Genomic DNA, 27607 nt, shown 5'->3' with positions numbered 1-27607 from the left:
TCCTTCATGTCTGGGAGACCATCACCTCAGACAAGTGGGTGACCCAAATTATTCGGTCAGGATACTGCCTGGAATTAACATCTATCCCCCCAAACATTCCACCCAGGCAACGCCCAATGTCACAAGAACATTCCACATTACTAAAACAGGAGGTAATCTCCCTTCTACAGAAACATGCAATAGAACAAGTTCCCGTCAATCAGCAAAATTTAGGGGTCTACTCCTATATTTTCTACTACCAAAAAGGGACGAGACTCTACGACCTATTCTAGATCTCTGGCCCCTAAACACATACATACATTCAGACCATTTTCACATGGTAACGCTTCAGCAGGTGCTTCCGCTCCTCTCCCAGAACGACTTCCTCACCACACTGGACTTGAAAGACGCATACTTCTACATTCCAGTACACCATGCTCACAGAAAGTACCTCAGATTTGTAGTGGTCGGGCAACACTACCAGTTCAAGGTGCTCCCATTCGGAGTCACAACAGCACCACGGGTATTCACCAAGTGCCTAGCGGTAGTGGCGGCACACCTCAGAAGACAGCACATTCACGTCTTCCCATTCTTGGTCGACTGGCTGATAAAAGCCACGTCCTACAACCAATGTGTACACCACACTGCCACTACAATCCAACTCCTTCACCAACTAGGCTTCACGGTGAACCACCAAAAGTCCCAGCTAACACCATCCCACATAAAACAATACCTCGGTGCCACCATAGACACCTCAAAAGCAATAGCCTACCCCAATCCGGCCAGGCTTTGCGACAAAGGTTCAAACTTCAACACTCCCTTCCAGCAAGTGTGTTAATGCAACTGATAGGGATGATGGCCTCTTGCATTTTCATAGTGCCTCAAGCAAGACTCCAGATGCGTCTACTCCAAGAGTGCTTAGCGCGCCAATGGAACCAGGCCCAGGGGCAACTGACAGATCTGGTGTTGGTAGACGGTCGTACCCATCGCTCTCTGCAGTGGTGGAACACCACAAACCTTTTCAAAGGTCGACCGTTCCTGGACCCGGTTCTACAAATAATACTAACAACAGACGCATCGCTCTCTGGCTGGGGAGCTCATCTATTACACCTCACAGTGCAGGGCATATGGACGCCGCAACAAAAGTTACTCCATATCAACCATCTGGAGTTACTAGCAATCTTTCTAGCCCTAAAATCTTTTCAGACACAGATTTCAGGCAAGGCAGTCCTCATTCGCAACATTACGGCCATGTATTACATTTAAAAACAAGGCGGCACACACTCTCCACAGCTCTCTCAATTGGCACAGAGCATATGGAGATGGGCAATTCCACACAAGAAATCTTTCTCCTAGCCCAACATGTCCCAGGAGTCCAAAACACCATGACAGATCTGCTCAGCAGACAGACGCAACAGATCCACGAGTGGGAACTTCACCCGCAGGTTCTTCACCCGTTCTTTCAAACGTGGGGGCATCCACAGATAGACCTATTCGCCACCCACGAAAACAAAAAATGCCCAAACTTCGCCGCCAGATACCCACACCCATTGTCCAAAGGAAATGCGATATGGATGAACTGGTCAGGCAAATTTGCGTACGCTTTTCCACCTCTCCCACTAATTCTATTAGTGGTGCGAAAGCTTCAACAGCATTCCCTCACTGATTCTAGTAGCTCCAACATGGGCCAGACAACCGTGGTACACCACGCTGCTGGAACTCTCGGTAGTACCACACCAAAAGCTACACCTCTCACCATGCCTCCTAACCCAGAACCATGGAGAGATCAGGCACCTGGACCCAGCTCAGCTCAACCTTGCGATCTGGCTCCTGAAATCCTAGAATTCGGATACCTAAACCTTCCCCCTGACTGTATGAACGTCATCAGAGAAGCTAGACGCCCTACCACTAGAGCCTGCTACGCTGCCAAGTGGTAAAGATTTGTTGTTTATTGCCATAACAAAACAATCAATCCTCTAGACGTGTCTATACAACACATCACATACTACTTACTCCACCTACAAAGGTGTAATCTAGCATGTTCGAGGCATGTGGGCTGCTGAATTCATATCTGTGCATAGATCGCCGCCTAGTGTTGGGTCCGGATGTTTGCACGTTGTTGTCCTGGAAGAGTCTTCGAAGTATCCTGGGATAGGTGACTCCTCCCCTGGACTACAGTGCGCATGGGCATCCTCTCCATCCTCAGATTGTTTTTTTCCGCCATTGGGTTCGGATGTGCTTATCTTGACTCAAGTTAGGAAAAACTTTTTACAGGCCAAAAGGCCTTTAGTTCGCGTCGGTACTGTTCCCGATCGGTATCTATAGTTATTTGTTAGTTTACTAACTTCAAAAACAACTTTTTCGCATCTTACATCGACTCAACATCGACGATGGAATCGAGGACACCATTCAAGCGGTGTCCTGTATGCAATGCGAAATATCCCCATGTCGACGTCCACCCGGTGTGCAACAAATGCCTTTCACCGGACCACGACGAGTCCACATGTATGGCCTGTGCCCGATTCCGATCCAAAAAGACTCTCCGGAATCGACGAGCAGCGAGACTCGAAGCGCAGCACGCGGCACCGGCCCCGACCAACATCTTCAGCGCCGAGGACGAAGAGGGCGAAGAAGTGGAGAACCTACCCTCCAGCCCCGCTTCCGAACACGACTCCGGATCGGAAGACGTCGAAGAACAGCTCTTTCACAGAGACGACGCCGACACCGAGGTAGGAGACTACACTGAGGCCTTAGGGGCCGAAGAGAGTAGCTCCGGTGACGAGCAAGGCCTACCCGTCCAGACTGAGGATATCCCGATGCATTAGTCTATGGCTCCGGTCGAGGGATCGCCTTCGGGCCTTACCCAAGACTTATCCTGCAGTTCTTCGGCCCCGCCCTCTGGCCCGGCCTCGGACATTCAGCGGTAGCCATTACCACCCAAAACGACTGGTTTCCCTTCACCGAAACCGAAAGCCGTATTGGTTCATCAGAAACCGAAACTGAAAGTGACACTGGTCGGATCGAAGCCCACCACACCTTCGACGCCAGCCAAACCCGTCGGCACCGACCGCACCAAACGGGACTTCGGTGCCGAGCTTGCAGCAGACGACGTCGGCGCCGACACACGGAAAAAGACCATCGGTACCGCTAAACCGCCTCGGCTCCCGGCACCGAAACAATCTGCTCCGGCCACAAAGGTCAAAATGGCTGCTGCGTCTCACACCGCTTCGAAAGCAGCACCGAAGGCACAATCATCGACGCCGTCGACAGCTACTACCTCTCCTCGACTCGATGACCCAGTGGCGCCGAAGAGGTCCACGCCAGCCTCTACAGACCCGGTCGGCGCTCCAGGTGCGGCAAGTTGCAGCGTCCTTGCAACGCATCAAAGACAAAGCAGCCCTCCAGGACACGTCAGGCTCCGAGCCGAAAAAAGCTCAAACAGCTTCTCCGGCACCGGCCAACATCACTTTTGGCCTGCCACCATCCACGGCCCCAAAACTGTTCGAAATCAGAACACGTGTCACCCACACCAGGATCACACCTGCCGAACGCTCTCCTACTGAGACGTCACCATCACACATCATCGATGCCGACACCGGCAGAATGATGCTCCACAAGAGGAGAATAACTTCCGAGCCAGCTTTGGACTCCTACCGGATCCCGCTAAAGAAAAAGCTGCCAGTGGATTCGGAACCAGTTCTTTACGAACCTCTCCATACCTCTTACCAACATCCACTGTCCTTCTCTCCAACACACTCCGAAACCGACGTTTTGGAGGACTACATGGGTGACCACGTCCCCTACCCCGGAGAGATGGACCCTCAAGGCCAACAGGACCCTGACCAGGCTTGGGATGACCCTGTAGACCCGGGTGCACCTTTGGATACACAGGACACGCAGCTATATGGCGCAAAAACGTCTCCCACAGAGGACACTGCCGCATTCAACGCCCTCATTGAACGTGCTGCGGCCAATCATGGTGTGCAACTCCACTCTGACACCATCGAGGACGATTTTCTCATGGATACTTTCGCATCCTCAGAAAGGAATATCAAAACTCTACCCATGTTGAAGGGTGTCCTCAAACCAGCAAAGGACATTTTCAAAGAACCCACCAGGGCAAGAGTAATAAACCCCAGGATCGACAAAAAATACAGGTCGGCGCCTGGGGATCCTACCTACATTAGAGGCCAGTTGCCTCTGGATTCCATAGTAGTCGCGAACGCTCGCAAACGGGCGCACTCGCAGACAACAGGGGATGCTCCTCCCCCGGACAAAGAGTCCAAGGTGCTAGAGACCTCCGGCAAACGGGTTGCGGCCCAAGCAGCTAACATATGGCGTATTGCCAATACTCAGGCGCTCCTAGCTCGCTACGATCGCGCACATTATGACACATTAGAAACATTACTCCAACATCTCCCTGACCAATACAAAGAGGGAGCAGAGATCCTCATCAGGGAGGGACAACTCCTCACCAATGCATCCATTAAGTGTGCACTGGATGCCGCAGACACAGCTGCTAGAGCCATAAACACTAGCGTCATGTTACGACGACACGCCTGGTTACGAATCTCCGGATTCAAACCTGAGGTACAAAATAACATCCTCAACCAGCCGGTCAACCCCGACTACTTATTCGGGCCAGAGGTTGACACCACCCTAGAAAAAATAAAAAAGGACACGGACACTGCAAAGTCCATGGGGGCTCTCCAAACGCAGACCTTTCGGAGCGGCTCCTTTCGTCGCCCCGGAAATAGAGGAGCAGGTAGAGGACAGGGGTCACAGCAAACATACAACAAAGGAAACACACAAAGTTCCTACGATAAAAACACCCGGGGTGGATATCGTGGCTCAGGCACAAAGGGCAGAGGACGCGGATATGGCAACACCAGGTCCTCCCCCAAGAACAAACAGTGACGCCCTCTCCCTTCCTCCCGACCACATAACACCTGTCGGGGGAAGGCTACAAAGGTTCCTGTCCACGTGGAACTCCATCACCACGGACAGGTGGGTCAAAGATATTATCAAACACGGTTACTGCCTAGAATTAACCTCCACTCCACCCACAATACCGCCAAAACACCGTCCTATGTCCTCAGAGCACTTAACGCTATTACAGCAGGAAGTGCTAAGTATGCTACAAAAAGGCGCAATAGAGGTCGTACCCGTCCACGAGCAAGGTACGGGGGTGTACTCCCTGTACTTTTTAATACCGAAAAAGGACGGGTCGCTCAGACCTATACTAGACCTGAGACCCCTCAACCGCTACATTCTCTCGGAGCAGTTCCACATGCTCACCCTGCAACAAGTCCTACCACTGCTCAAACAGGGAGACTTCCTAGCCACGCTAGACCTCAAAGATGCGTATTTCCACATACCCATTCACCCATCACACAGGAAATATCTCAGGTTCACTATTGAAGGGCAGCACTACCAATTCAAGGTTCTTCCCTTCGGCGTGACAACAGCGCCCAGAGTTTTCACAAAATGCCTGGCTACTGTGGCCGCACATTTACGGAGGCAACACATTCATGTCTACCCCTACCTGGACGACTGGCTTGTTCAAGCAAAGTCAGCCCAGCAATGTGCCAGCCACATGTCCCGCACCATTCACCTTCTTCTCAGTCTGGGGTTCTCACTAAATTACCCAAAATCCCATCTCCAACCCGCACACGTACAACAGTACCTAGGTGCGACCATAGACACTCTGGCGGCCACAGCTCAGCCAGATTTAGTGAGAATCAACAGCATGCAAATGCTGATTTCCAAGTTCAAACCCCCACACTCCCTTCCCGCGCGAGTGTTCATGCAGTTGATAGGCATGATGGCCTCCTGCATTTTCATAGTCCCACACGCGAGACTACATATGCGCCCGCTTCAGGAGTGCTTAGCACGTCAATGGAATCAGGCTCAAGGGCAACTAAAAGACCTAGTGTTGGTGAGCGGTCGGGCATACAACTCTCTGCATTGGTGGAATCCACAAAACCTTTGCAAGGGCCGACCGTTCCAAGAGCCTGTTCCACAAATAATACTGACAGCGGACGCGTCTCTCCAGGGATGGGGAGCTCATGTACTCAATTACACAGTGCAGGGACTATGGACAACACAACACAACAAAAGAAGATGCACATCAACCTTCTAGAACTGATGGCAATCTTCCTGGCTATGAAAGCATTCAAAGTACACTTGTGCAACAAAGTCGTGTTGATCCGGACGGACAACATGACCGCCATGTACTACATACAGAAGCAGGGAGGAACACACTCTCCACAGTTGTCTCATCTGGCTCAGAGCATGTGGAAGTGGGCCATTCAGAGGAACATGTTCCTCATGGCGGAACACCTCCCCGGCAAGGACAACCAGATGGCGGATCTGCTCAGCAGACACAGCCACCAGATGCACGAGTGGGAGTTACACCCATCAGTACTCCAACCGTACTTCCAGCAGTGGGGTCATCCAGACATAGACCTATTCGCCACAAGCGAAAACGCAAAATGCCAAAGCTTTGCCGCCAGGTTCCCACATCCGCAATCGCAGGGCAATGCGATCTGGATGAACTGGTCCGGCAGATTTGCATACGCTTTTCCCCCAGCACCACTGATACCGCTGGTGGCACGCAAACTCAGACAACACTCACTGACACTCGTCCTGGTTGCTCCAACGTGGGCACGCCAGCCATGGTGCACCACCTTTCTCGAACTTTCCGTGGTGCCGCATCAAAGGCTGCGGATCAAACCCGCACATTTAACGCAGAACCATGGAGAGATTCAGCACCCAGATCCGCAACAGCTGAACCTGGCAATCTGGCTCCTGATGTCCTAGAGTTTGGCTACCTAAACCTGCCACCTGACTGTATGGACATCATTAAGGAGGCCAGGAGACCCACTACCAGAGCTTGCTATGCAGCCAAATGGAAAAGATTCGTCATTTATTGCAATAATATTGACATTAACCCGCTAGACGCATCCATCCAAAACATAATTTGTTACCTCTTACACCTATACCGATGCAATCTGGCATACACCTCCATACGTGTCCATTTGACTGCAATATCAGCCTATCTCCAGAACAGGCAGCACCTCTCTTTATTCAGAGTGCCGGCCATCAAAGCATTCTTGGAAGGACTCAAACGAGTAATTCCTCCAAGCCACCCACCAGCTCCAATGTGGAACCTCAACTTGGTCCTCACACGCCTGATGGGTCCACCCTTCGAACCTCTACACTCATGCGAGATTCAATTCCTCACCTGGAAAGTAGCTTTCCTCGTAGCAATCACCTCTTTGAGGAGGGTTAGTGAACTCCAGGCACTAACCGTTCAAGAGCCATTTATACAGGTTCACGCCAACAGGGTCGTACTACGTACCAACCCCAAATTCATGCCCAAGGTGATATCGCAGTTCCACATGAATCAAACTATTGAACTGCCTGTTTTCTTTCAAAACCCACAAACTGTCGCAGAAAGAGCACTCCATACACTAGATGTAAAGAGAGCCCTCATGTACTATATCGACAGGACTAAGGTCTTTAGGAAGACTAAACAACTTTTCGTTGCCTTTGCCCCACACCACAAAGGTAACGCTATCTCCAAAGCAGGTATAGCCAGATGGATCGTTAAATGTATTCAAATTTGCTACCAAAAGGCTAAACGCACATTAACGATTCCCCCACGAGCCCACTCAACACGTAAGTTAGGGGCCTCCATGGCTTTCCTGGGAAACATTCCTTTGCATGATATATGTAGAGCAGCCACCTGGTCCACTACACACACATTTACCAAACACTATTGTGTAGATGTGCAATCAAAACAGCAGGCAGCTGTAGGACAGGCTGTTCTCAAAATTCTTTTTCAGACCGCTGCAGCTGGCACTGGTAGCCGCCGCTAATAGGAGGTACTGCTATGTATTCTATGCACAGATATGAATTCAGCAGCCCACATGCCTCGAACTGAATATGCTACTTACCAGTATGCATCTGTTCTTGGCATGTAGGGCTGCTGACATTCATATCGCCCTCCCTCCTCCCTGGCGCCTGTAGCAGCTGCAGCTCTCAGAATTACTGTATAGCATGGTCATCACTTTCTGTATCTACTTAATCACTGCCACAATGGCGAAAAACAATCTGAGGATGGAAAGGATGCCCATGCGCACTGTAGTCCAGGGGAGGAGTCACCTATCCCAGGATACTTCGAAGACTCTTCCAGGACAACAACGTGCAAACATCCGGACCCAACACTAGGCGGCGATCTATGCACAGATATGAATGTCAGCAGCCCTACATGCCAAGAACAGATGCATACTGGTAAGTAGCATATTCAATACCTCCATTCGGCTACACCTCACAGCAATTGCAGCTTACCTACAAAACAGGCAGCACCTATCACTTTTCAGAGTACCTGCCATTAAAGCCTTCATGGAAGGCCTAAAAAGAATAATTCCCCCCAGAGTACCACCCTCACCTGTGTGGAACTTAAATATCGTTCTCACAAGGCTAATGGGGCCTCCCTTCGACCCTTTGCATAAATGCAAACTGCAATTTCTCACATGGAAAACAGCTTTCCTTGTAGCCATCACTTCCCTTAGAAAGGTCAGTGAGATACAAGCACTTACCATACAAGAACCTTTTCTTCAAATGCACCAGAACAAGGTTGTTCTCCGTACCAACCCAAAATTCCTACCTAAAGTCATTTCCCCTTTTCACCTAAACCAATCTGTAGAATTACCGGTATTTTTCTAGCAACCTCAGACTGTTGCAGAAAGGGCTCTACACACCCTAGATGTCAAACGAGCCTTACTTTACTATATCCAAAGAACACAACCTTTCAGAAAGACCAAACAACTGTTTGTCTCTTTCTCTCCACCACACAAGGGCAACCCCATCTCAAAATCGGGGATAGCTAGGTGGATTGTAAAATGCATCCAGATTTGCTACCACAAAGCAAAACGAACGCTATCCGTTCCCCCTAAAGCCCATTCTACACGGAAGATAGGGGCTTCTATGGCTTTTCTAGGGAACATCCCATTAGATGATATCTGCAAAGCAGCTACATGGTCAACACCGCACACTTTCACTAAACACTACTGTGTAGATGTGCAAACCAAGCAACAAGCTAGTGTGGGCCAGGCTGTACTAAAAACACTATTTCAAACCACTGCAACAGATACCGGTGGTCGCTGCTAAGGTTGGGAACTGCTATATAGTCTATGCAAAAGTGTGTAATCTGCAGCTCATATGCCTCGAACGGAATATACTACTTACCAGTATGCATCTGTTCTTGGCATGTAGAGCTGCAGATCTACACACGCCCCCACCCGCCTCCCCGGCTACCTGTATCTGTTCCAGTCTATCTTATTTAGATGCAACACACATGGGTTTCTTCACTGTTACTACTACGCTCCATCTTTCCCTGCTGGCGAAAAACAATCTGAGGATGGAGCCGAAGCCCATGCACAATACGATCCAAAGGAGGAGTCACCGACCTCGTGACTTCCAAAGACTTTCCAAGAGGAAAAACAAACTGCAAAAATCCAGGCCCAACACCAGATGGCGATCTATGCAAAAGTGTGTAGATCTGCAGCTCTACATGCCAAGAACAGATGCATACTGGTAAGTAGCATATTCCTTTCTTCCATAGGGTAACATTGACTGGCTTCTTCTGAAATTTCTTCTAAGTGTGGAGTTTCTAAACTTTAAAATATTCACCTAAAATCAACCGAGTAACGAAAACGGAAATACTCACCTACTATTAGGAGAGATCCCAGTGCTGGATCTTGGTGCCCAGCAATGACCCTGAAAAGTACTTCCAACCGTACTTAACACTAACTCAATTTTGTCCCATAGGAAACCATTGACTGTTTTTCTGTGAAATTTCTTCTAAGTGTCGATATTGCAAACTTATAAATATTCCTTAAAAATCGCCTGTATATCTTAAACGCAGTTTCTCAACTGCCTACAGGTGGTACACTAGTGCTGGATCCAGGATCCAACACTGAACTAGAAAAAATAACCATAACCACACTTACCTGCTAAGTGGATTTCCTTCCATAGGATAACATTGATAATTTGATCAGAAAAAGTTTCTAAGTGTCAACTTTTAAAATAGCAAAATATTGCTTAAAAATCACAAAAGTAACTAAAAAGTATTTACTCCAAGAACTGTCCAAGGGCTGAATCTAGGACCCAGTCCTGGAGTTAGAAAAGTAATCCTGAAAGTAATCAATTGCATATAACTTAAAATTCCCATTAAGCTCAATGCAATATTGTGTTTGAAATTGTGTTGCCTATTGCAACAAACTGTAACTATTGCATTCCAAGTCAATTGTGCTGTGCAAAGTATTTAAATAAAGCATCTCATTCTGAGAAAGTATATTTTGATACCTCTTGTTGGTTCTAAAATAAAACAACCATATATTTTTATATACAAACCATTGGCCTAGCGTTCAGTTCTTGAGTGTTTGAGACCATTTGCTGACTGAGTGTGTAGAACAAATGCTTTACACTGTCCTCTGATACTGCCTTACTGCTCGACCAAGCTACCACTTTAGAGAGTACGGTTAAATCTAACTAGCCTCTGCCAAACCTCTGGGGACTGTGGACGCTATTCACACTGTACCTATTTGGGAACAGTATATGTAGGGCCCCTTTCCTACAATCATGTGTGGAAATATCCTCACATAGTGTAGTGATTTGTTTTTGATGGTATTAAAATTTGTTTACACCACACTTCAGAATTACAAAAAATAAAGTGCTTCATTTCTTCTGTTCTCATTCTGATGTATTCTGAAATATGAGCACAGTTCATTTTTTGTGTGCTAGAAACGAGAACATTCTACAGGCTGTCCGTTTGCATAGGTACTCAGAAGGATGGATTGTCACATAAATTCTCTTACTTTGAAGTCAGCAACAGAAAAGTAAACACAAAATTCTCTCTGAATACAAAGCCTGACATTTGACCACTGTCTTTGAAGGCACAGCAAATGAGACAAGATATGAACAAGGTTTAAAGGCCTGTTTACAGATAGCGAGTACTGGGGAGGATACAGTAAACAAGGAATGCTCATGGGAGAGACTAAGTTAAGCTGGACTGCATAAAACAACAAGCAAACGAAATAGCCAGCTATGGAAGATGCACTCTGTAGAGTGGCTCAACCCAAAGAAAACAAAATGGGTGCCAAAAGTGCAAGCAGTGTAAAGACACAAGTCCTTGGGCCGTGATCTAAGGTAATAATCCACATTTGTAAAGCGCGAACAATCAACCGTAAGGGTCTCTAGGCGCTGGGGGCCGTCGGGAATATTAAGCAAGCTATTGCCCAGAGTCACATGGTGCTGATCTAATCTGCCGCCGGCGCTGGGGATCGAACCGTGATCCCCAGATTCCGGAGTCAGTCGCCCTGGCCGCGGCGCCGCACCTCTTCCCCAGGTAGGGTTACGTTAAAGAAGAGGAAAGTGCTGAACGCAGAGCTAGCCAGCAAAAAGCAAACAATCAACAGTGGCTTTGAAACCCACCTATGCTAGGTAGTGGGTGGGCTTCAAGCTCCCTAACAGTAAACAAAATATCTTGAACGCTGTCTATGCAAGACCTAAAAAGGAGCTTTTATGTAGGAACCCAAAGTATACATAAATAATACTCATAGATTTCCTGAGGTTAGTACTCTAGTGTTGTATAGGCAGCCCCCTGAGTCTCACTCCCCTCTCTTTTTCCCCAGGTGACATTCAGGTTAAACCCCCACTAGCAGTACGAGTCTTAGGAGTCCCACTCCAACTCTTCCAACATCAGAAGTGTTCCAGTGCCTATAGCACTATGAGGCAGAACAAACACTGCTGGAGTTGCTCTACCAGAGTCCCCAAGAACTTTCCACATGAGGATGTGATGTCAGTGACGGATCCGCACCGCATGTGCCTTTTCTCCCTGCAGTGCGCCCACGACCCCAAGTTGTGCTCCGACTGCCGGACCATGAATCCGAAGTCTTTGTGGGAGCCCCCTGCCCAGCTTCGTCAATTTTACAAAGCGATGCATGCCATCTTTGGTCAGCCTGACTCAGTTTGCACGCCTTTGGCCCCCGCAGACTCAGCTGGAGATCCAGGCATGGATTTGGATCGGTGCCGGTTGACCTTGTGAACCCCCCCCACGTCCGTAACCTGCATCAGCTGTGTCCCCAGCCGACGATGACCCCGGCCTCCTCGACGTGGACACGGAGCTGGACCGGCATAGACAGTCGCCAGATCCGGTGCCGACTGGTTCTTTGGTGCCCCTGTACTACCCTGTCTCTTTGAGACCAGATTGGCAGCCAGAGGAGAGTGAGGAGGGCTGGGAGGGGTCTGGAAACCCTTTAACCGACCAGTTAGGGTATAAACTGGACTCGAGAGAGGACCTGGGGGAAGTCAGTGGTCTGGATACCTCACCAGACCGTGGCATGTTGTCTCCTCCTACCGTGGCTACGGAAGCGGGAGCGTCGTACGCAGTGGTGTTGCTTAGGGCGGCCGAGGCTCTCAACCTCGAGCTACCAACGGTGGCAGTCAGGACTAACGTCCTGAAAGAGGTGCTTCAACTGGCAGGGAGATCTTCTGAGCCCAGCTGCCGTTTAATGAAGCCGTTATGGACATCCTTTTGGGCACCTGGTTCTTGCCCAACACAGGGGCTCCCGTGGCTAGGATGATTGCTCGACGTCACCGCCCGGCCCCGGGTGACCACACTTTCCTCACCCAACACCCCACCCCTGAGAGCTTGGTGGTCCAAGCCTCCACCTCCAAGGACTCATTTCCTTCTACACCACCTGATAGGGAATCCAAAAAGCTGGAACATCTTGGGAAAAAGATGTTTTCTTCATACAGCTTGTAGTTGCTCAAGTGCTGCCTCAGTGCCCGGAGGAATCCCGGGCCGTACTCTCTCAAGCAGTTGCCGAAGGGAGAGACGCAGCGAAGTTTACCATCCGCTGTGGGCTAGATACTGCCGATTCACTAGGCAGGACGATTTCCACGTCGGTTATACCCTTTGATGGCTGTCGTCTATTCAGTGACAAGGCAGACAACGCACTGGATCACTTTAAGGACTCTCGGGCTATGGCCAAGTCCTTGGGCCTCTCCTCATCCGCCCAATCTGCCTTTCGCCCCTTTCGTGGCTACGGATGGGGTGCCCCGCCACATCCCGCCCAGTGCCAACGGGCGGCGCAAGCTGTACGGCACCAGCGCAGCCGGGGACATGGGAACCACCGGCGTGGTTCTGGGGGCCAACAGGCCCATCTGCAGCAGCCTCCAAACATTCCTAGTCCGACATTTCAGGGCCACCAAACGCCAGTGGGTGGCAGCATTCGCTATCACCTCCCCCACAGGCTCACCATCACGTCGAACAGGTGGGTTTTGCAAATAGTCCGAAGGGGCTACTCCCTCCGCTTCAAGACTACCCCTCCCGCCATGCCGCCTCAGTACCATCGCATGTCAGAAGTTCATCTGGCCCTTCTCCAACAGGAAATTTCGGCTCTCTTGGCCAACGGGGCCACCAAGCGAGTTCCTGTCCCAGAAGTAGGTCATGGTTGCTAATCCCACTACTTTCTGGTACCCAAGAAGGGCAAAGGCCTGCGTCCTTTCTTGGATCTAAGGACCGTCAATCGCTTCCTCCGGAAGGAGAAGTTCAAAATGTTGACGCTAGCTTAGGTCCTGTCTGCCCTTGACCCTGGAGACTGGATGGTAGCGTTGGACTTGCAGGACGCTTATTTTCACATGCCCATCCTGCCGGCCCACCGGCGTTACCTACGGTTCACGGTAGGCCACGAGCACTTTCAGTTTACCATGCTCCCCTTTGGCCTTACCAGTGCCCCTCGGGTGTTCACGAAAGTGATGGCAGTGGTCGCAGCTCATCTGCGCAGATCAGGGGTTCCAGTCTTCCCCTATCTCGATGTCTGACTGTTAAAGGCGGGCTCACCCCAGGCTGTCGTCTCCCACCTCCAGACTACGGCCGACCTCTTACATTCGCTGGAGTTTTCCATCAACGTGCCGAAGTCACACCGGATTCCCTCTCAGAAGCTCCTCTTCATCGGAGCGGTTCTCGACACGACGCAGTTTCGGGTCGATCCTCCTGAACAGCGAGTCTGGGATATTTGGGCTATGATTCCGATCTTTCAGCCTTTATCCCGGGTGTTCGGTCAGGATGACCATCCAGCTACTGGACCTGATGGCCTCCTGCATCCAGCTGGTGGACCATGCCAGATGGCGTATGTGTTGTAAGGCGAACAAGGGTACCCCAATATGTGAACCGGGAGTGGTAAGCTGTTTAGGGAAACAATGGTTCTGGTGTCTCCTAAAGATCCAAGCTGAAGTGACCCTGTGGGGGGCACTTATGATTGAGAGTAGGATCTTAATTCTTAAAAGAGAGCGGTAAGTAATATAAGCAGGGACATGTAAGTCAGTATATGACAGATGTTTATTCCACAACAGTAGTATTCAGGTGCTCACACAGTAAGTGACAATAAGCGTGACGTGAAAAGTGAGGGTGAAATTAAAATATCGCATTAACAGTGATAGAAGCACCTTTAGAAGATTTTTACAGAGTAAAAGGAGTTCATGTTATAGGGGGTCGACGGCGTTTCGAACTCAATTATTTGATATCATCTTCAGGACATACATAGGTGAGCAAGCTGAATTAGGAAAGAATGCTGTAAGTTAATTGGCATCCGGGGTTTCAAGCAGTAAGATCCTCTGTGATTAAGCGCGGGAAACTGATGTGCAGAATCAATATAGGAAAGGCAGCTGGCCGCCGAGGGGCATCGTGTAGCGCCGAAGAATTCGTAGTCTGAGATAACAGGGCATTTAATCAATGCCTGTGGAGAGAGAAGAGAGCGAGTCCTGCTGCTTCTGTAGTCCTCAGCGCGGACTACAGAAGCAGCAGGACTCACTCTGTTCTCTCTCCACATGCCTTCATTAAATGCCCTGTTATCTCAGACTACGAATTCGTAGTCTGAGATAACAGGGCATTATGGCTTACAGACCGCTATTGGGTCAGCGGCAGATCCCTCTCCCTACCCCAACCGGAGCACGTAGTGGTGACGGATGCGTCCCTCCTGGGATGGGGGGGTCACATGGGAGAGGCGGAGATCAGAGGCCTCTGATCTCCGGCGGAGTCTCGGCTCCATGTCAACCTTCGGGAGCTGAGGGTGATCCGACTTGCACTGAAGGCATTCCTTCCCTCTGTCCGGGGAAGTGTGGTGCAGGTGTTCACGGACAACAAACAGGGCGGGGTGGGGTCGTGAACCCTTTGTCAGGAGGCTCTGCGCCTCTGGACATGGCTGGAACATCAGGGCATCACCCTGGTGGTTCAACATCTAGCGGGCTCTCTGAATGCCAGAGCAGACTAACTCAGCCGCCGGTGCATGATGGATCACGATTGGCGTTTAAACTCGGACGTGGCGCAAGGCCTCTTTCGGCAGTGGGCAGTGCCTTGGTTAGATCTATTCGCCACCGAAGAGAACGCGCAATGTCAGCAGTTCTGCGCGTTGGAGTTTCCAAGGCGGAAATCGCTCGAGGACGTCTTTCGTCGCGAGTGGAGTTGCGGTCTGTTGTACGCCTTTCCGCCTCTACCACTTCTGCCCAGAGTGCTAAAGATGATCAGGCGCGACCAGGCCCAAGTCATCTTAGTGGCTCCGGATTGGGCACGAAGGTACTGGTATCCCAAGCTACTCAGTCTGTCTATCGATCCCCCCGATACGACTTCCTCTTCAGGAGGACCTTCTGTCGCAGCAGCAGGGGACGGTCCTCCACCCGAACCTGTCCAGTCTCCACCTCCATGCGTGGAGATTGAACGGCGACAGTTGATGCCATTTGACTTGCCTCCTGAAGTCTGTGATGTGATTCTGGCAGCCAGGCGTCCCTCCACAAAATCGGTATACGCCTGCAGGTGGAACAAATTTGTGGCATGGTGCACAGCAAAGGCTGTGGATCCCCTTTCCGCCCCTCTTTCTGAGGTTCTCCTCTTTCTTCTTTCTTTGGCCCAGCAGGATTCTGCTCTGGGCACCCTAAAAGGTTATCTCTCTGCTATTTCTGCTTTCGTGCAGCTTCCTGATCAGTCTTCTCTTTTCAAATCCCCTATTGTTTTTCGCTTCTTTAAGGGCATTACTCACATGTTTCCTCCCGTCCCTTTCGTAATGCCTCAGTGGGATTTGAATCTGGTTTTGACGTTTCTGATGTGCTCTCCCTTTGAGCCACTTCATAATTGTCCCCTTCGTCTCTTGACGCTTAAGACTGCTTTCCTGGTAGCCATCACCTCTGCTAGAAGGGTGAGTGAGCTCCAGGCTCTCTCTTCTAAGCCTCCTTTTCTTTCTGTCCATCCGGGCAAAGTTGTTTTCAGGATTCGTCCTTCCTTTCTCCCTAAGGTGGTAACTGCCTTTCACATCGGGCAGTCTGTTACGTTGCCCACCTTCTTTCCGCATCCTTCGAAAGGGGAAGAGAGGCTCCACCGTCTGGACCCAAAACGGGCGCTGTTCTTTTATTTGGACCGCACCAAGCAGTTCCGTGTGGACGACCAACTCTTTGTTGGCTACGTGGGCGCTAAGAAGGGACGGGCGGTGCACAAGCGGACCATCTCTCGGTGGGAAGTTTTGTGCATCAAAGCTTGTTACTCCTTGGCTAAAAAGGAAACTCCTGTAGGGCTGAGGGCCCATTCCACTCGGGCCACAGCGGCGACAACTGCCCTTTGCCGGGGAGTCCCCTTGCAGGACATCTGTCAGGCAGCAACGTGGGCCTCGCTGCACACGTTTGCTAAACATTATTGCCTGGACAGCCAAGTCCGGAGAGACTGCTTCTTTGGCCGTTCTGTTCTCCAGGACTTTCTGGTGTGATCTTGGTTCGCAGACCCACCACCGGGGTTGGTATTGCTGGGGTATCTATTCTAAGGTGAGGAACCTAACTAACGTGTTTCTTTCAGATTAACAAGTTACTTACCTTCGGTAACGAAATATCTGTAAGAAACATTAGTTAGTTAAATTCCTCACCGACCCACCCATCCTCCCCGTTCTGCGAACCGATATCTAGGGTTGAGGTTATCCCTTTCAGGGCCCTAGAATGTTATGGCACCAGTGTCGGTCTCTTGCATGGCTCTGCGTTCCTGGCGCGGAAAGCTATGTACAAGAACTGACGTCAGCGCACGAGGGCGGCTTCTAAGTACTCCGACGTCATCCCTGCGCACGACGCCGACGACTGACGCGGAGCCGCAGACGACGCCTAGCGACGCGGGTATTGCTGTCGCAAATCTTTCCGGATCCAGCCTGACGCCTGGGGATATTCTAAGGTGAGGAATCTAACTAACTAATGTTTCTTACAGATATATCGTTACCGAAGGTAAGTAACTTGTTCATTAGCATCGCACTGTCGCACTTCGGGTGCCTTTGATTCCGCTTGTATGTAGTGCTTCTGTCCTTGTTTTTACGGCTCACCCCGTCTCCGCAGCTGTTCAGCAATGTTTAGTACTATTAGCACAAAGTTGGACACACAGCCCATATTGGGCTCGTCCTCCATGGTACTAGCTTAGCATTTATCTCTCTGCTGTATGTGGCCTCTTTTCTCACCAATTCTCCTACAGCATTTTTTTTCCACTTTCCCTGCTGCCCTGCACAGGTGTTTCCACCCTTCTGCTTGGATCATACTGTGATTTTTCATGGGGCGTAGTTCTTCGGAATACTTGCTCCTTGTGGTCCGGGGCACTTCCATTGATCCTGGCTGTTTCCAGTGTCTGGGGACGTGGTTCTTCCCGAGCAAGGGGGAGGGGGGGGGGGGGATGTTGCTCTTTCCTTCATGCAGTGTCCATGGTTGCTGACCCGGTCTGCTTGTGCCTCCACCTCTATGTGGTGCTCGATTGCCTGGTTCCCCTTTTGGGCCGTGGCCCTATTGATGTTGTGCGCATCTGAGCTGCTCACGCTACCCTGCAGGAGGTCTTTCCTTTCTTCGTGTGGTTCCAACGTCCACACGATGTGCTTTGGTGCCTTCCGGTATGCTTCGATGTCTTAGTGTCGCTCCTACTTTGGCGCTAGGCTGTGTGCCATTGGCCCTTTCGCCGGTTGTAACAGACCGCCTATGTCTTTGTGTGTCTTCTATTTTACTACCGACCTTCTGGCCATGGATTAGTTGCCTGCCAATGTTGTCACATGTATCTAGCTGATGCAGCTTGAAAAGTGATTCTTCCGGTATTCTACATACTGGGCCGGTGTGCGCCTTCTGTCATGCCAGTTGCCATCTTTCTGGGTTTTGCTTACAGGCAACAGATTAGATCTGGTGGATCTTTCACACCCTAGGTCCAGTTCCACTTCTGGTGGTGTCATTAGATTCCTTTTAACTCCAGCATATTTAGTATGCATTTTCTTGTTCCATACCGGCACTTGCTGGGCAGGAGTCCGCCTTTTGCCTTCGTTGCCCCCTGTATCTTGCAGGCACAGGTTCAACAGTGTTTTTTCCACTGATTTGCCTGGTCGACCACTAATCGCTTTTTGCTGACACCTTGGATCCTACGGATCCCTCGGGCCCTAGGCTTGGTTCATCTTCCCTCTTCGAAGTTGTGAACTCTTGCTCCAGCACGCGCATTCTGGCTCTGGGTTTTCCCTCTCTCAACCCATTATACACAAAAGGGGCTTTTGTGCTGTTCTTGTCGGCTTGTGGTACCTTTGCCTTCCATTGTTCTCCGCTCTGTTCTGAGCTTCATGGTCTAGGAGTTGGCTGCGCTGACATTACAGTCCCCACTGTGCTTCATTACATGATTGACGGCACTGTTTTAGTCACTTTATTGATGGCCAAGTTCTCTCTAGAACTTTGTGGGGTTCAGTCGCAGACCCGCCTCCTCTATGGGTATGGCTTTGGTATCTATTCTAAGTTAAGGAATCTGCGACTAGACGTCTCAATCAGATGAACGAGTTACTTACCTGTGGTAACGATGTATCTGGTTAGAGACAGTCTAGCCTCAGATTCCTTAACGCCCGCTCTCCTCGTTCTGCGAGGACCTTTTCAGGTCGGGCTTTCTAAGCTCGCCTCCCTTCGGGTGGCTTGATCCTTCTGCAGGGTGACGCTTTCACTTCACTCCCACACAGAATGCTTCATTCTGCTTTCATAGCTCTACTCTGCCCATTTTTGTAATTGGACGGTATGCTCCTGTGTCATGTATCCTTTCCAACCCTACGCCCTGGGTTGTACAGTGTGGGTTCTATTCGTGTTTTTTCCCGCCCCCCGCTCTCCCTTTCTTTATCGCCTTGGGGTATCTTACCACCCCTGTGCTCCATTGGTTTGAGGTCTATTGGCTCTGCCACATTTTTGAATCTCTTATTGGGGATACGACGTCTCTTTCTGGTTAAGTCTTGTGGTCAATTGTCCTAGCTCCTATGTTCCAGACTTCTTGTCCTTCACGGTTATAAATTAAGGTTACGGACTTTCTGTCATCCGCCATGATGTTGTTTACCTCTTCATTTTCCTCCCAGGGTGGTTGGCTTTCACTTTTGCGGGGTTGCTTCTCAGAGCGGTGTTCTGCTCTTTCCCTTTACTAGTTTCCAATATACCGTGCCTGGCACTTTCCTTTATGGTGCGGTTTTTCGTCATTTTCGCACACTGTTCCCATAGTCTAACAGTTTTTTGGTGGTGGCTCCGCGTTGCTGCGCGGGAACGTTTCTCCGACGAAAACTGACATCTGTGCTCTGGGAAGGGGCATATATGGCTCTGCTGATGTCATGTCCGTGGACGACGTCAGAGCGGAGCCGTGCGGCACCGCCTCTGGCGCGCAGAGCTGCTGCTGCGGAAAGTTTTCCGGATCCAGTCTCGGGCCTGGGGATATTCTAAGTAAAGGAATCTGCGGCTAGACCATATCTCAACCAGATACATCGTTACCGAATGTAAGTAACTCGTTTGTTGGAATTTCCAAGGCCACACTCGCTACGCAACTCTTTTCGGCATGGGTGGAGTTGTGGTCTTCTACATGCCTTTCTGCCTATACCACTTCTGCCCAGAGTGCTGAAGAAGATCAAGCGCGACCGGGCCCAAGTCATTCTTGTGGCTGCAGACTGGGCGCGAAGAGTCTGGTATCCCGAGCTGCTCAACATGGCCATCAATCCTTCGATCAGACTGTCTCTTCGGAAGGCTCTTTTGTCGCAGCAGCAGGGGACGGTCCTCCACCCGAACCTCTCCAGCCTCCACCTCCTTGCGTGGAGATTGAGCGGTGGCAGTTGACGTCGTTTGATCTGCCTCCCGAAGTCTGCGATGTTAGCTTGGCAGCCAGGCGTCCCTCCGCTAAGATGACATACGCCTGCAGATGGAACAAATTTGTGGCATGGTGCACAGCAAGGCTGTGGATCCCCTTTCTGCCCCTCTTTCTGAGGTTCTCTTGTTCCTCCTTTCTTTGGCCCAGCAGGGCTCTGCTCTGGGACCTCTTAGGGGCTATTTCTCAGCCATTTCAGCCTTCTAGGGCTTCCTGATCAGCCTTCTCTTTTCAAGTCCCCTGTTGTAAATGGCTTCCTTAAGAGCATTACTCATCTCTTTCCTCCTGTTCCCTTCGTAATGCCTCAGTGGGACTTGAACTTTGTCCTTACCTAACTTATGTGCTCTCCCTTTGAGCCGCTACATAACTGTCCTCTTAGGCTTCTTACTTTGAAAACTGCCTTTCTGGTGGCCATCACCTCTGCGCGCAGGGTGAATGAGCTACAAGCTCTTTATTCCAAGTCTCTCTTTCTGGCTGTCCACCCGGACAAGGTCGTTCTCAGAACTAGACCTTCCTTTCTTCCCAAGGTGGTTACTTTTTTCCACATTGGCCAAACCATCACTTGGCCCACTTTCTTTCCGCATCCTTCAAAAGAGGAAGAGAGGCTCCACCGTCTGGATCCAAAACGTGGACTTTATTCTACTTGGATCGTACCAAATAATTTCGGGTGGACGCCCAGCTCTTTGTTGGTTACGTGGGCGCTAAGAAAGGTCGGGCTGTGCACAAACGGTCCATCTCCAGGTGGGTCGTTCTGTGCATCAAAGCCTGCTATTCTCTGGCAAAGAAGGAGCCTCCAGTGGGACTGCTCGCCCATTCCACCAGGGCGACGGCAGCTACCAATGCTTTGGGACGAGGAGTCCCCCTAAGTGACATCTGTCCGGTAGCTACGTAGACATCGTTGCACACGTTCACCAAACACTACTGCCTGGACAGCCAAGTCTGAAGAGACGGCTTCTTTGGCCGTTCTGTTCTCCAGGACTTTCTGGTGTGAACTTAGTTGCAAGACCCACCTTCGGGGTTGGTATTGCTGGGGTATCTAATCTAAGGTAAGGAATCTATAACTAACTTTCTTTCAGATGAACAAGTTACTTACCTTCGATAACGATACATCTGTAAGAAACATAGGTTAGTTATAGATTCCTCACCGCCCCACCCATCCTCCCTGTTCTGCGAACTGACTTCTAGGGTTAAGGACTTTCTTTCAGGGCCCTAGTTTTGTGCACCAGTGGTCAGTGTCTTGCTTGGCTCTGCATTTCTGGCGTGGAAAGTCGTGTACAGAAATTACGTTAGCACGCGAGGGCAGCGTCTATGTAGCTACCGCAACATCATCCCAGGGACCACGACGCCAACAAGGAACGCGGAGTCGACCGACACCACCTTCCCTCGCGCAGGGGTACTGCTGACGAAATAGCTTTCCGGATCCAGTCTGGGGTTAATTCTAAGGTAAGGAATCTATAACTAACCTATGTTTCTTACAGATATATCGTTACCAAAGGTAAGTAACTTGTTCTTCCCGGCGGTCCCCTCTGGCATACAGGATCTTCTACTTTAATCTGCTATCTGGCCCGATTGGTGAAGCAGCCACTTCCTCATACCTCACTATGGAATCCACTCACCAGGATCCCACACTGGACCTTGGTCCCTCCATGCATTCTCCTTACCTCACAGGCCTCACTGATCTTGACAAGCAGGAAGGCACTGGTGCACCAGGCTAGGTGGTCTTGGATTTCTCTGGGTGATGTCCCCTCACCCAGCTGTGAGACTGGCAGACCTTAGTCCCAAGTCCAGGTCAGAGGTTGAAGTTTTGCAGAGCTTCTCCTCTTTGACATACAGATCGAATGGCTGCTTGACAGTTGATAATTGTTTGGATCTCAAGCTTGCCTTCCTATAGTCTATTTCCAGACACCAAATGTGATTTGGGGTCTGAGCCTTTGACGTGTATGCTGGTGGTTTGCTTCCCTTTGTAGTGCCCAGTCCTCTGTTCTTCCCTTACTCTGGAAATCAGTCGGTAATGGAAGGAGCTACTTCAAATCTGATAACCTCACAACACAGGCAATGGGAGTGACTAGAGGTTCACACCTGGATGTCGGTTACAGTGATAGGTACTTCAAAAGGTTACCCCAGTCTCCCATCCCTACTCTTTATGATTATCAGCCCAATCTCCTTCCTAAAATGTGCCCAGGCCCCCTTCCCAGTGACCTTTCTCAGAATCAAAGAGCACCCTTTGAACTGTACTGAAGAACCTGGATCTTTCTTCCTCCAACATGTGTTCAGCTGTTGGGAATGCAGCAATCTACACATCTGCATGGGGGAAATCCTGTACCTCCTCATGCTCCTCCAGTCAGCCCAGGGTCTCTCAAAATGGAACCCAGAGTCTTCCATTCCATGTATTGTACGATTGACAGGCTCACATACACACAGCACTACATATTAACTTGATGCAGGCCAGCAGTGAGTTAAGCACACAGCTGCAGATCTTTACATGAGTTGGCTTGTAGGCCTCACTCCAGTGAAACAGGTCAATCAATCAGAACATTTGTAAAGCGCACTTCTCACCCGTGAGGGTCTCAAGGGGGTGGGGGTGGGGGGGGGGGAATGCTGCTACTGCTCGAATATCCTCGTCTTGAGGAGTCTTCTGAAGGTCAGCAGGTCCTAGGTCTGCCGTAGGAGGATGGGGAGGGTGTTCCAGGTCTTGGCGGTGAGGTGGGAGAACGATCTGCCGCCGGAGGTCACTCTTCCTGATGCTGGGGACGGTGGCGAGGGCGGCGGAGCGAAGCTAGCGGTTGGGGGTGTAGAAGCCGAGTCGTCTGAGGTATGCTGGTCTGGTGTTGTGAAGTGCCTTGCGTGCGTGGGTGAGGAGCTTGAAGGTGATCCTCTTATTGACGGGGAGCCAGTACAGGTCTCTCAGGTGGGGTGTGATGTGGCTGTGGCGGGGGATGTCGAGGGTCAGGCGTGCAGAGGCGTTTTGAATGCGTTGAAGTCGTTTCAGTAGTTTGGCCGAGGCTCCTGCGTAGAGGGCGTTTCCGTAGTCCAGCCTGCTGCTGACGAGGGCCTGGGTGAAAAAATACTTTTCATTCCTACTTTTCAGCACCGCGTTTGTGCAACTTAACTCCTGGTAAAGGCAGTAGCCTTCCACCACTATGGGGGTGGAGCTTTGGGCGACCCTCACGGTCCGACAGGGTCCTCGACTTTGCTCTCCACATAGGCTATGAGTAAGAAGTCAATCTTGGGCTACCCTTTGCTCACTAAATTCTCCTTTATAATATTAAGCCTTCAATGCACTGGCTTACAAGATCACCTTTTGATGTGGAGTTGCCTAAGTGCACCTAAGAAGACCTTGCCTTCTTTTTTGGAAGAAAGAACCCCCGTCCATTGATGCCTTGTATTTGCAGCTATGGAGCGTCTAGCTGCGACCCTCTTAATTCCACAGAACTCTTCCCAACTGATATTGGAGTCGCTGGTGTCCTGCCAATCTCGGTGCCTCCCTCCATCACATCTATAACTTCACCCCCCAGGGACGAGTTCACCTCGCTTGAGGACACTGCATCTATTATCTTACGAAAATCTTAGCACTGTGTGGGAGGCGGATGAAGTGAGACCTGTCTTTTCAAACTTTGTTGATCAACCATTGTTTACTATTTGAACACATCGTGCTAATCCTGTCTAGGGGGTGGAGTGTTATTTGGTCATTGTGCTCTTTCCTCAATCAGATAGCTTAAATATTGGGTAAACTGAATGCCTTTCTCCCAATGTTTGACTCTAAATTAAGAGAGATGGTTAAAAAAAGACTTGTCTCAAAATTACTGTTTGCATGGAACTTGTACAGTTAGAATACTAAGATGAAGCAAATGCAACCATGTTTAGGACAGAATGTTGTTTACAGGCTTTGTACCCAATGACCGTTGTAATAATTTCATTCCCATTGTGAACAATTAATGTGTGGACAATGGTGCAGCTCCAATTTTGTTGACCTATTGGTGGCCTTTTGGTAACATTATCAAGGCCTTTCTGATCATTGCTTCCTGTGAAATGGTAATATGGAGACATTACTTGGTTGGATTGAAGAATTTCAGTAGAGAGAACTTGGACTACAGTTCTACCACCAAAGGCATTCATTAAAATTTGATGAATCCTAAGAATCACCAATATTTCCAATATTTCTTAATCTCTGTATGAAAAAACCCAGCATGTGGCATAGATCCACAATTGGATGCACAGTCAGATTCATTAGACATGTTGTTTGTTGGTCATTGTAAAGGATGGAGGTAGGAAATACTGCCTAGACATAATTCAGCATTGAAATCCCGCTGACTACTTTGTGTGTCTTGTCTTGTAGACCACTATAGATGACAAAATCCAGCTTGTGCCCAAAGCTCAGTTCGACAGCTGGGGAAAGGGGAGCAGTGGTGGTGTCAAAGTGGGTGATCCTGGTAAGTAAAGAAAACTATGTATTCACTCTTACTGAAGGGCAAAACAGAAAAAAAGGGCTGCAGGGTGGTATCATGTGTTGTTGACCATACTAATAATTGCCTATAGTTCTAGATTATCACTCAAGTGAGTGGAAGTAAACCTAAACTATGTAGGTGGGCTCGCAGGAGGTTCTGGAATAGAACGCACAGATACCTGTAGGGGGCCAGTATAACATTATCTAGAATGCCTGATGGCAGGATTGTGGTCCATTCACTTCCTTACTGAAATACCATTGCTAGTTTCACCAATTCAGGACTGAGTTGCATTAGCAGAGCTTTGTAGCTGTCGCCGTTGTTGGAAATGTTTTTTCTGATTACAATTGTGGTGCATTGAAGCATTTGGGCCCAAGAATTGAGTAAAGGTGACTATATACTAGCTCCAGAAAAAAGTTCTTTGGTTAGCTACCTTAACTTTGTCTCTTCTTATTGACACCTGTTTACAACTTTAACAGCAAAATATGTTCCATGCAGACAGCGAACATGTAAAGTATAAACAATGTGGAGTCACTATTTTTTTTTTTTGGGACTAACTATACAAATTCCTGAAAATCATTTACAGAGTCCCTTCGACCTGGTGCCACAAACAGATTTTCAGCATTACAGCAGCCACCATCTTCTAGTTCTCCAGGATCTGCAACCCCAGAATTTGATTCACGAAGGGCTTTAATAAGGTGAGGTCTTTTTTTTCTTGTTTCCTTAGTGGATGTTTGAAGCAATTGTGTTCGAGAAATATAGTGTCTCCTAAGTTGTAAGATCATGACATGTCAATTTCAGATTTGGAAAGAATGACCTGGTGTACACAATGCCATGGTGTTGAAGACTGGTGATTCGTTCGTACTATAAAAGAAGGGTGTTATAATAATTCTTCATAATCTGTTTATTTAATGTTTATTGCAGTTGAATTTTGGAATGTCTTAAGATGTTGACGACCTAGAAAAAAAGAGATTGAAATTTCAGGCTGAAAAATTGGCCTGCTCTCTACCAAAATTTTAACCAGTGAATGGCCTCCAGATCCCCCCATACCCCCCCCCCCCCCCCCCATTCTACAGAGGTTGCAAAAACAAACTTTGAAAGCAAACCAAAAGGGCACTAGATTATCTCCATCAGCCTCAATGCAAAAACTATGCAATCTATTCTGAGTTGAAGATTGGTCTGATGTAATGCCAAATACCAATATTTATTATAGACTTCGGAACGAGATACCGATGCAGGTTAAAAAGATTTATACATATAAATGCTTTTACATACAGACGGCAAAAAATATTTTGCCTGTGCAGAACATAGTTTTAAAATAATCTACGTAATGTGTGTATATATAATTAAGGGAGCCATGCATGTGTAGATTTTCCCGGTGGTTCACACAGCTCTGAAGATAATCATTTAATTGGCATGCCACTGATGTATGTGCTCTAAATGAAGGGAGTAGCAGGTGGAAACTACAAGAATCGTAGAATAACAGACTGTATTGCACTTCTTGGTAGATATTACCATCTCCATTAAAAGGAAATGAAACTAATTCTGAACATTTGGAGCAAGCATAGAGGAAATGCATCAGACACTTTGTGGAAAGGAAAGATTATTATTATTGCTTAACTTCCATCAGCAGATTGATCGATGAGGCAGATATCTGAAGTAGACAGGTTACGCCTGTCCTGTTGTGAACAAGGTATCCATGAGTATGCTACTAGGGCTCCGTCCTGACAGACAAATGTGCATACATGTTATATAATTTGGTAATGAACATCTAGTGACACCAAGTACATAAGAGTTTACTAAAAAGCAGAAGAGAACACCTACACCACAAAGTTCCTACAGACTTTGCAACAATGCAATCCTTTTTTTGTATAGAAATTGTAACATAATACCGTCATGACGTCCAAAACAAACATTTCAGAGCCAACAGCAGTGTAACTCAGTGATTACGGGATCGTCAAATTATTTTTGTAGCCAATTTCAGACTGAGATTTTACCGTTCCAAAGCTCAAATGGCCAAGGAAAACCACAGGAAATATCTCAAATTCCTAGCTCCTGGAGAGCCCTCAATCACTTGAAAAGAGTATCTACTAGTGTTGAATTCTCATACTTTCACACCCAGCAATCTCTGATTTCTTAGGTGTTTCTTCTAGTTTTGCAAGCCTTGCATTTATTGCGCTTAGTAAACCCATTATTTTCTTTATCTAACCATGTATATCTCTGTGTATTGTTTAAGTGACTTCTGATCAGCTTGTCTTTGAGACGATACCTTTCTGTATGTGATATTTGGTCTTGATCCAACTTCGTGGCCTATATCAGAGTCTTTACTTAAGAGATTCCAATTTCTATTAAAGATTTTGTAAATTTCTTTACTTTCCTCACTGTATGTAGGTATTATTCTGATGTTATTCTCTTGTTTGTGCTGTATCATTTTTCCTGTTCTGAACCAAGGTTTATGTGCGAGCTACTGATTTGGCTCTCTCTGCTGCTTGTTTAATATATTTCCAAGGATATCCTCTCTTGCAGAATCTATGTTTGATATATTTAAACTGGTTCTCCAATTCATTTGAGCAGTTGCATCTTACCCTCAAGAACTCTCCATATGGTATGCTTTTTATGAATGTTCTTGGATGGAAGCTTTTACCATGTAGCATACTGTGTCACTGTAGGTTTTCTGTATAGTGTGGTTTCTAAAGTGTTGTTTTTTATATAGACCATCACATCTAGAAGTCTCGCTCATGTTACATTTGAATCTTAAACCACACTCATTGACGTTTAGAAATGTTGATATTTGTTGGAAACTCTTCGCTAGATCTGTTCCAAATTATAAAAGTGTTGTCTATATACCTTAGCCAAAGTACAACCTTCCTAAGTGTGGTTATTCTCTTCACTCCGTGGTACTGCTCTCTCCCACCAGCCCAATGTAAGATTGGCATAACTTGGAGAGAGAAGGAAACTCATCACAGTCCAGCAA

The 27607-nt window shown here is 48.6% G+C and overlaps 1 protein-coding gene across 19 annotated transcripts in view; it reads left to right on the top strand.

Moving 5' to 3' along the window:
- The window catches only part of EIF4G3 (eukaryotic translation initiation factor 4 gamma 3), a 1568346-nt gene that overhangs the window by 1161259 nt on the left and 379480 nt on the right, over positions 1 to 27607 (top strand). For all 19 annotated transcript variants that reach the window (XM_085608969.1, XM_085608978.1, XM_085608977.1 and 16 more), the window contains 2 exons: positions 24528 to 24621; positions 25220 to 25331. In XM_085608969.1, the coding sequence (XP_085465095.1) occupies positions 24528 to 24621; positions 25220 to 25331 (206 nt within the window). The remainder of the gene's footprint in view (positions 1 to 24527; positions 24622 to 25219; positions 25332 to 27607) is intronic.

The sequence above is a fragment of the Triturus cristatus genome, chromosome 1_2, assembly GCF_964204655.1.
Source record: "Triturus cristatus chromosome 1_2, aTriCri1.1, whole genome shotgun sequence".
In the NCBI taxonomy this organism is placed as follows: domain Eukaryota; kingdom Metazoa; phylum Chordata; class Amphibia; order Caudata; family Salamandridae; genus Triturus; species Triturus cristatus.
Note: the sequence above shows the minus strand (reverse complement) of the source record. Positions and strands in the feature narration are given on the sequence as shown.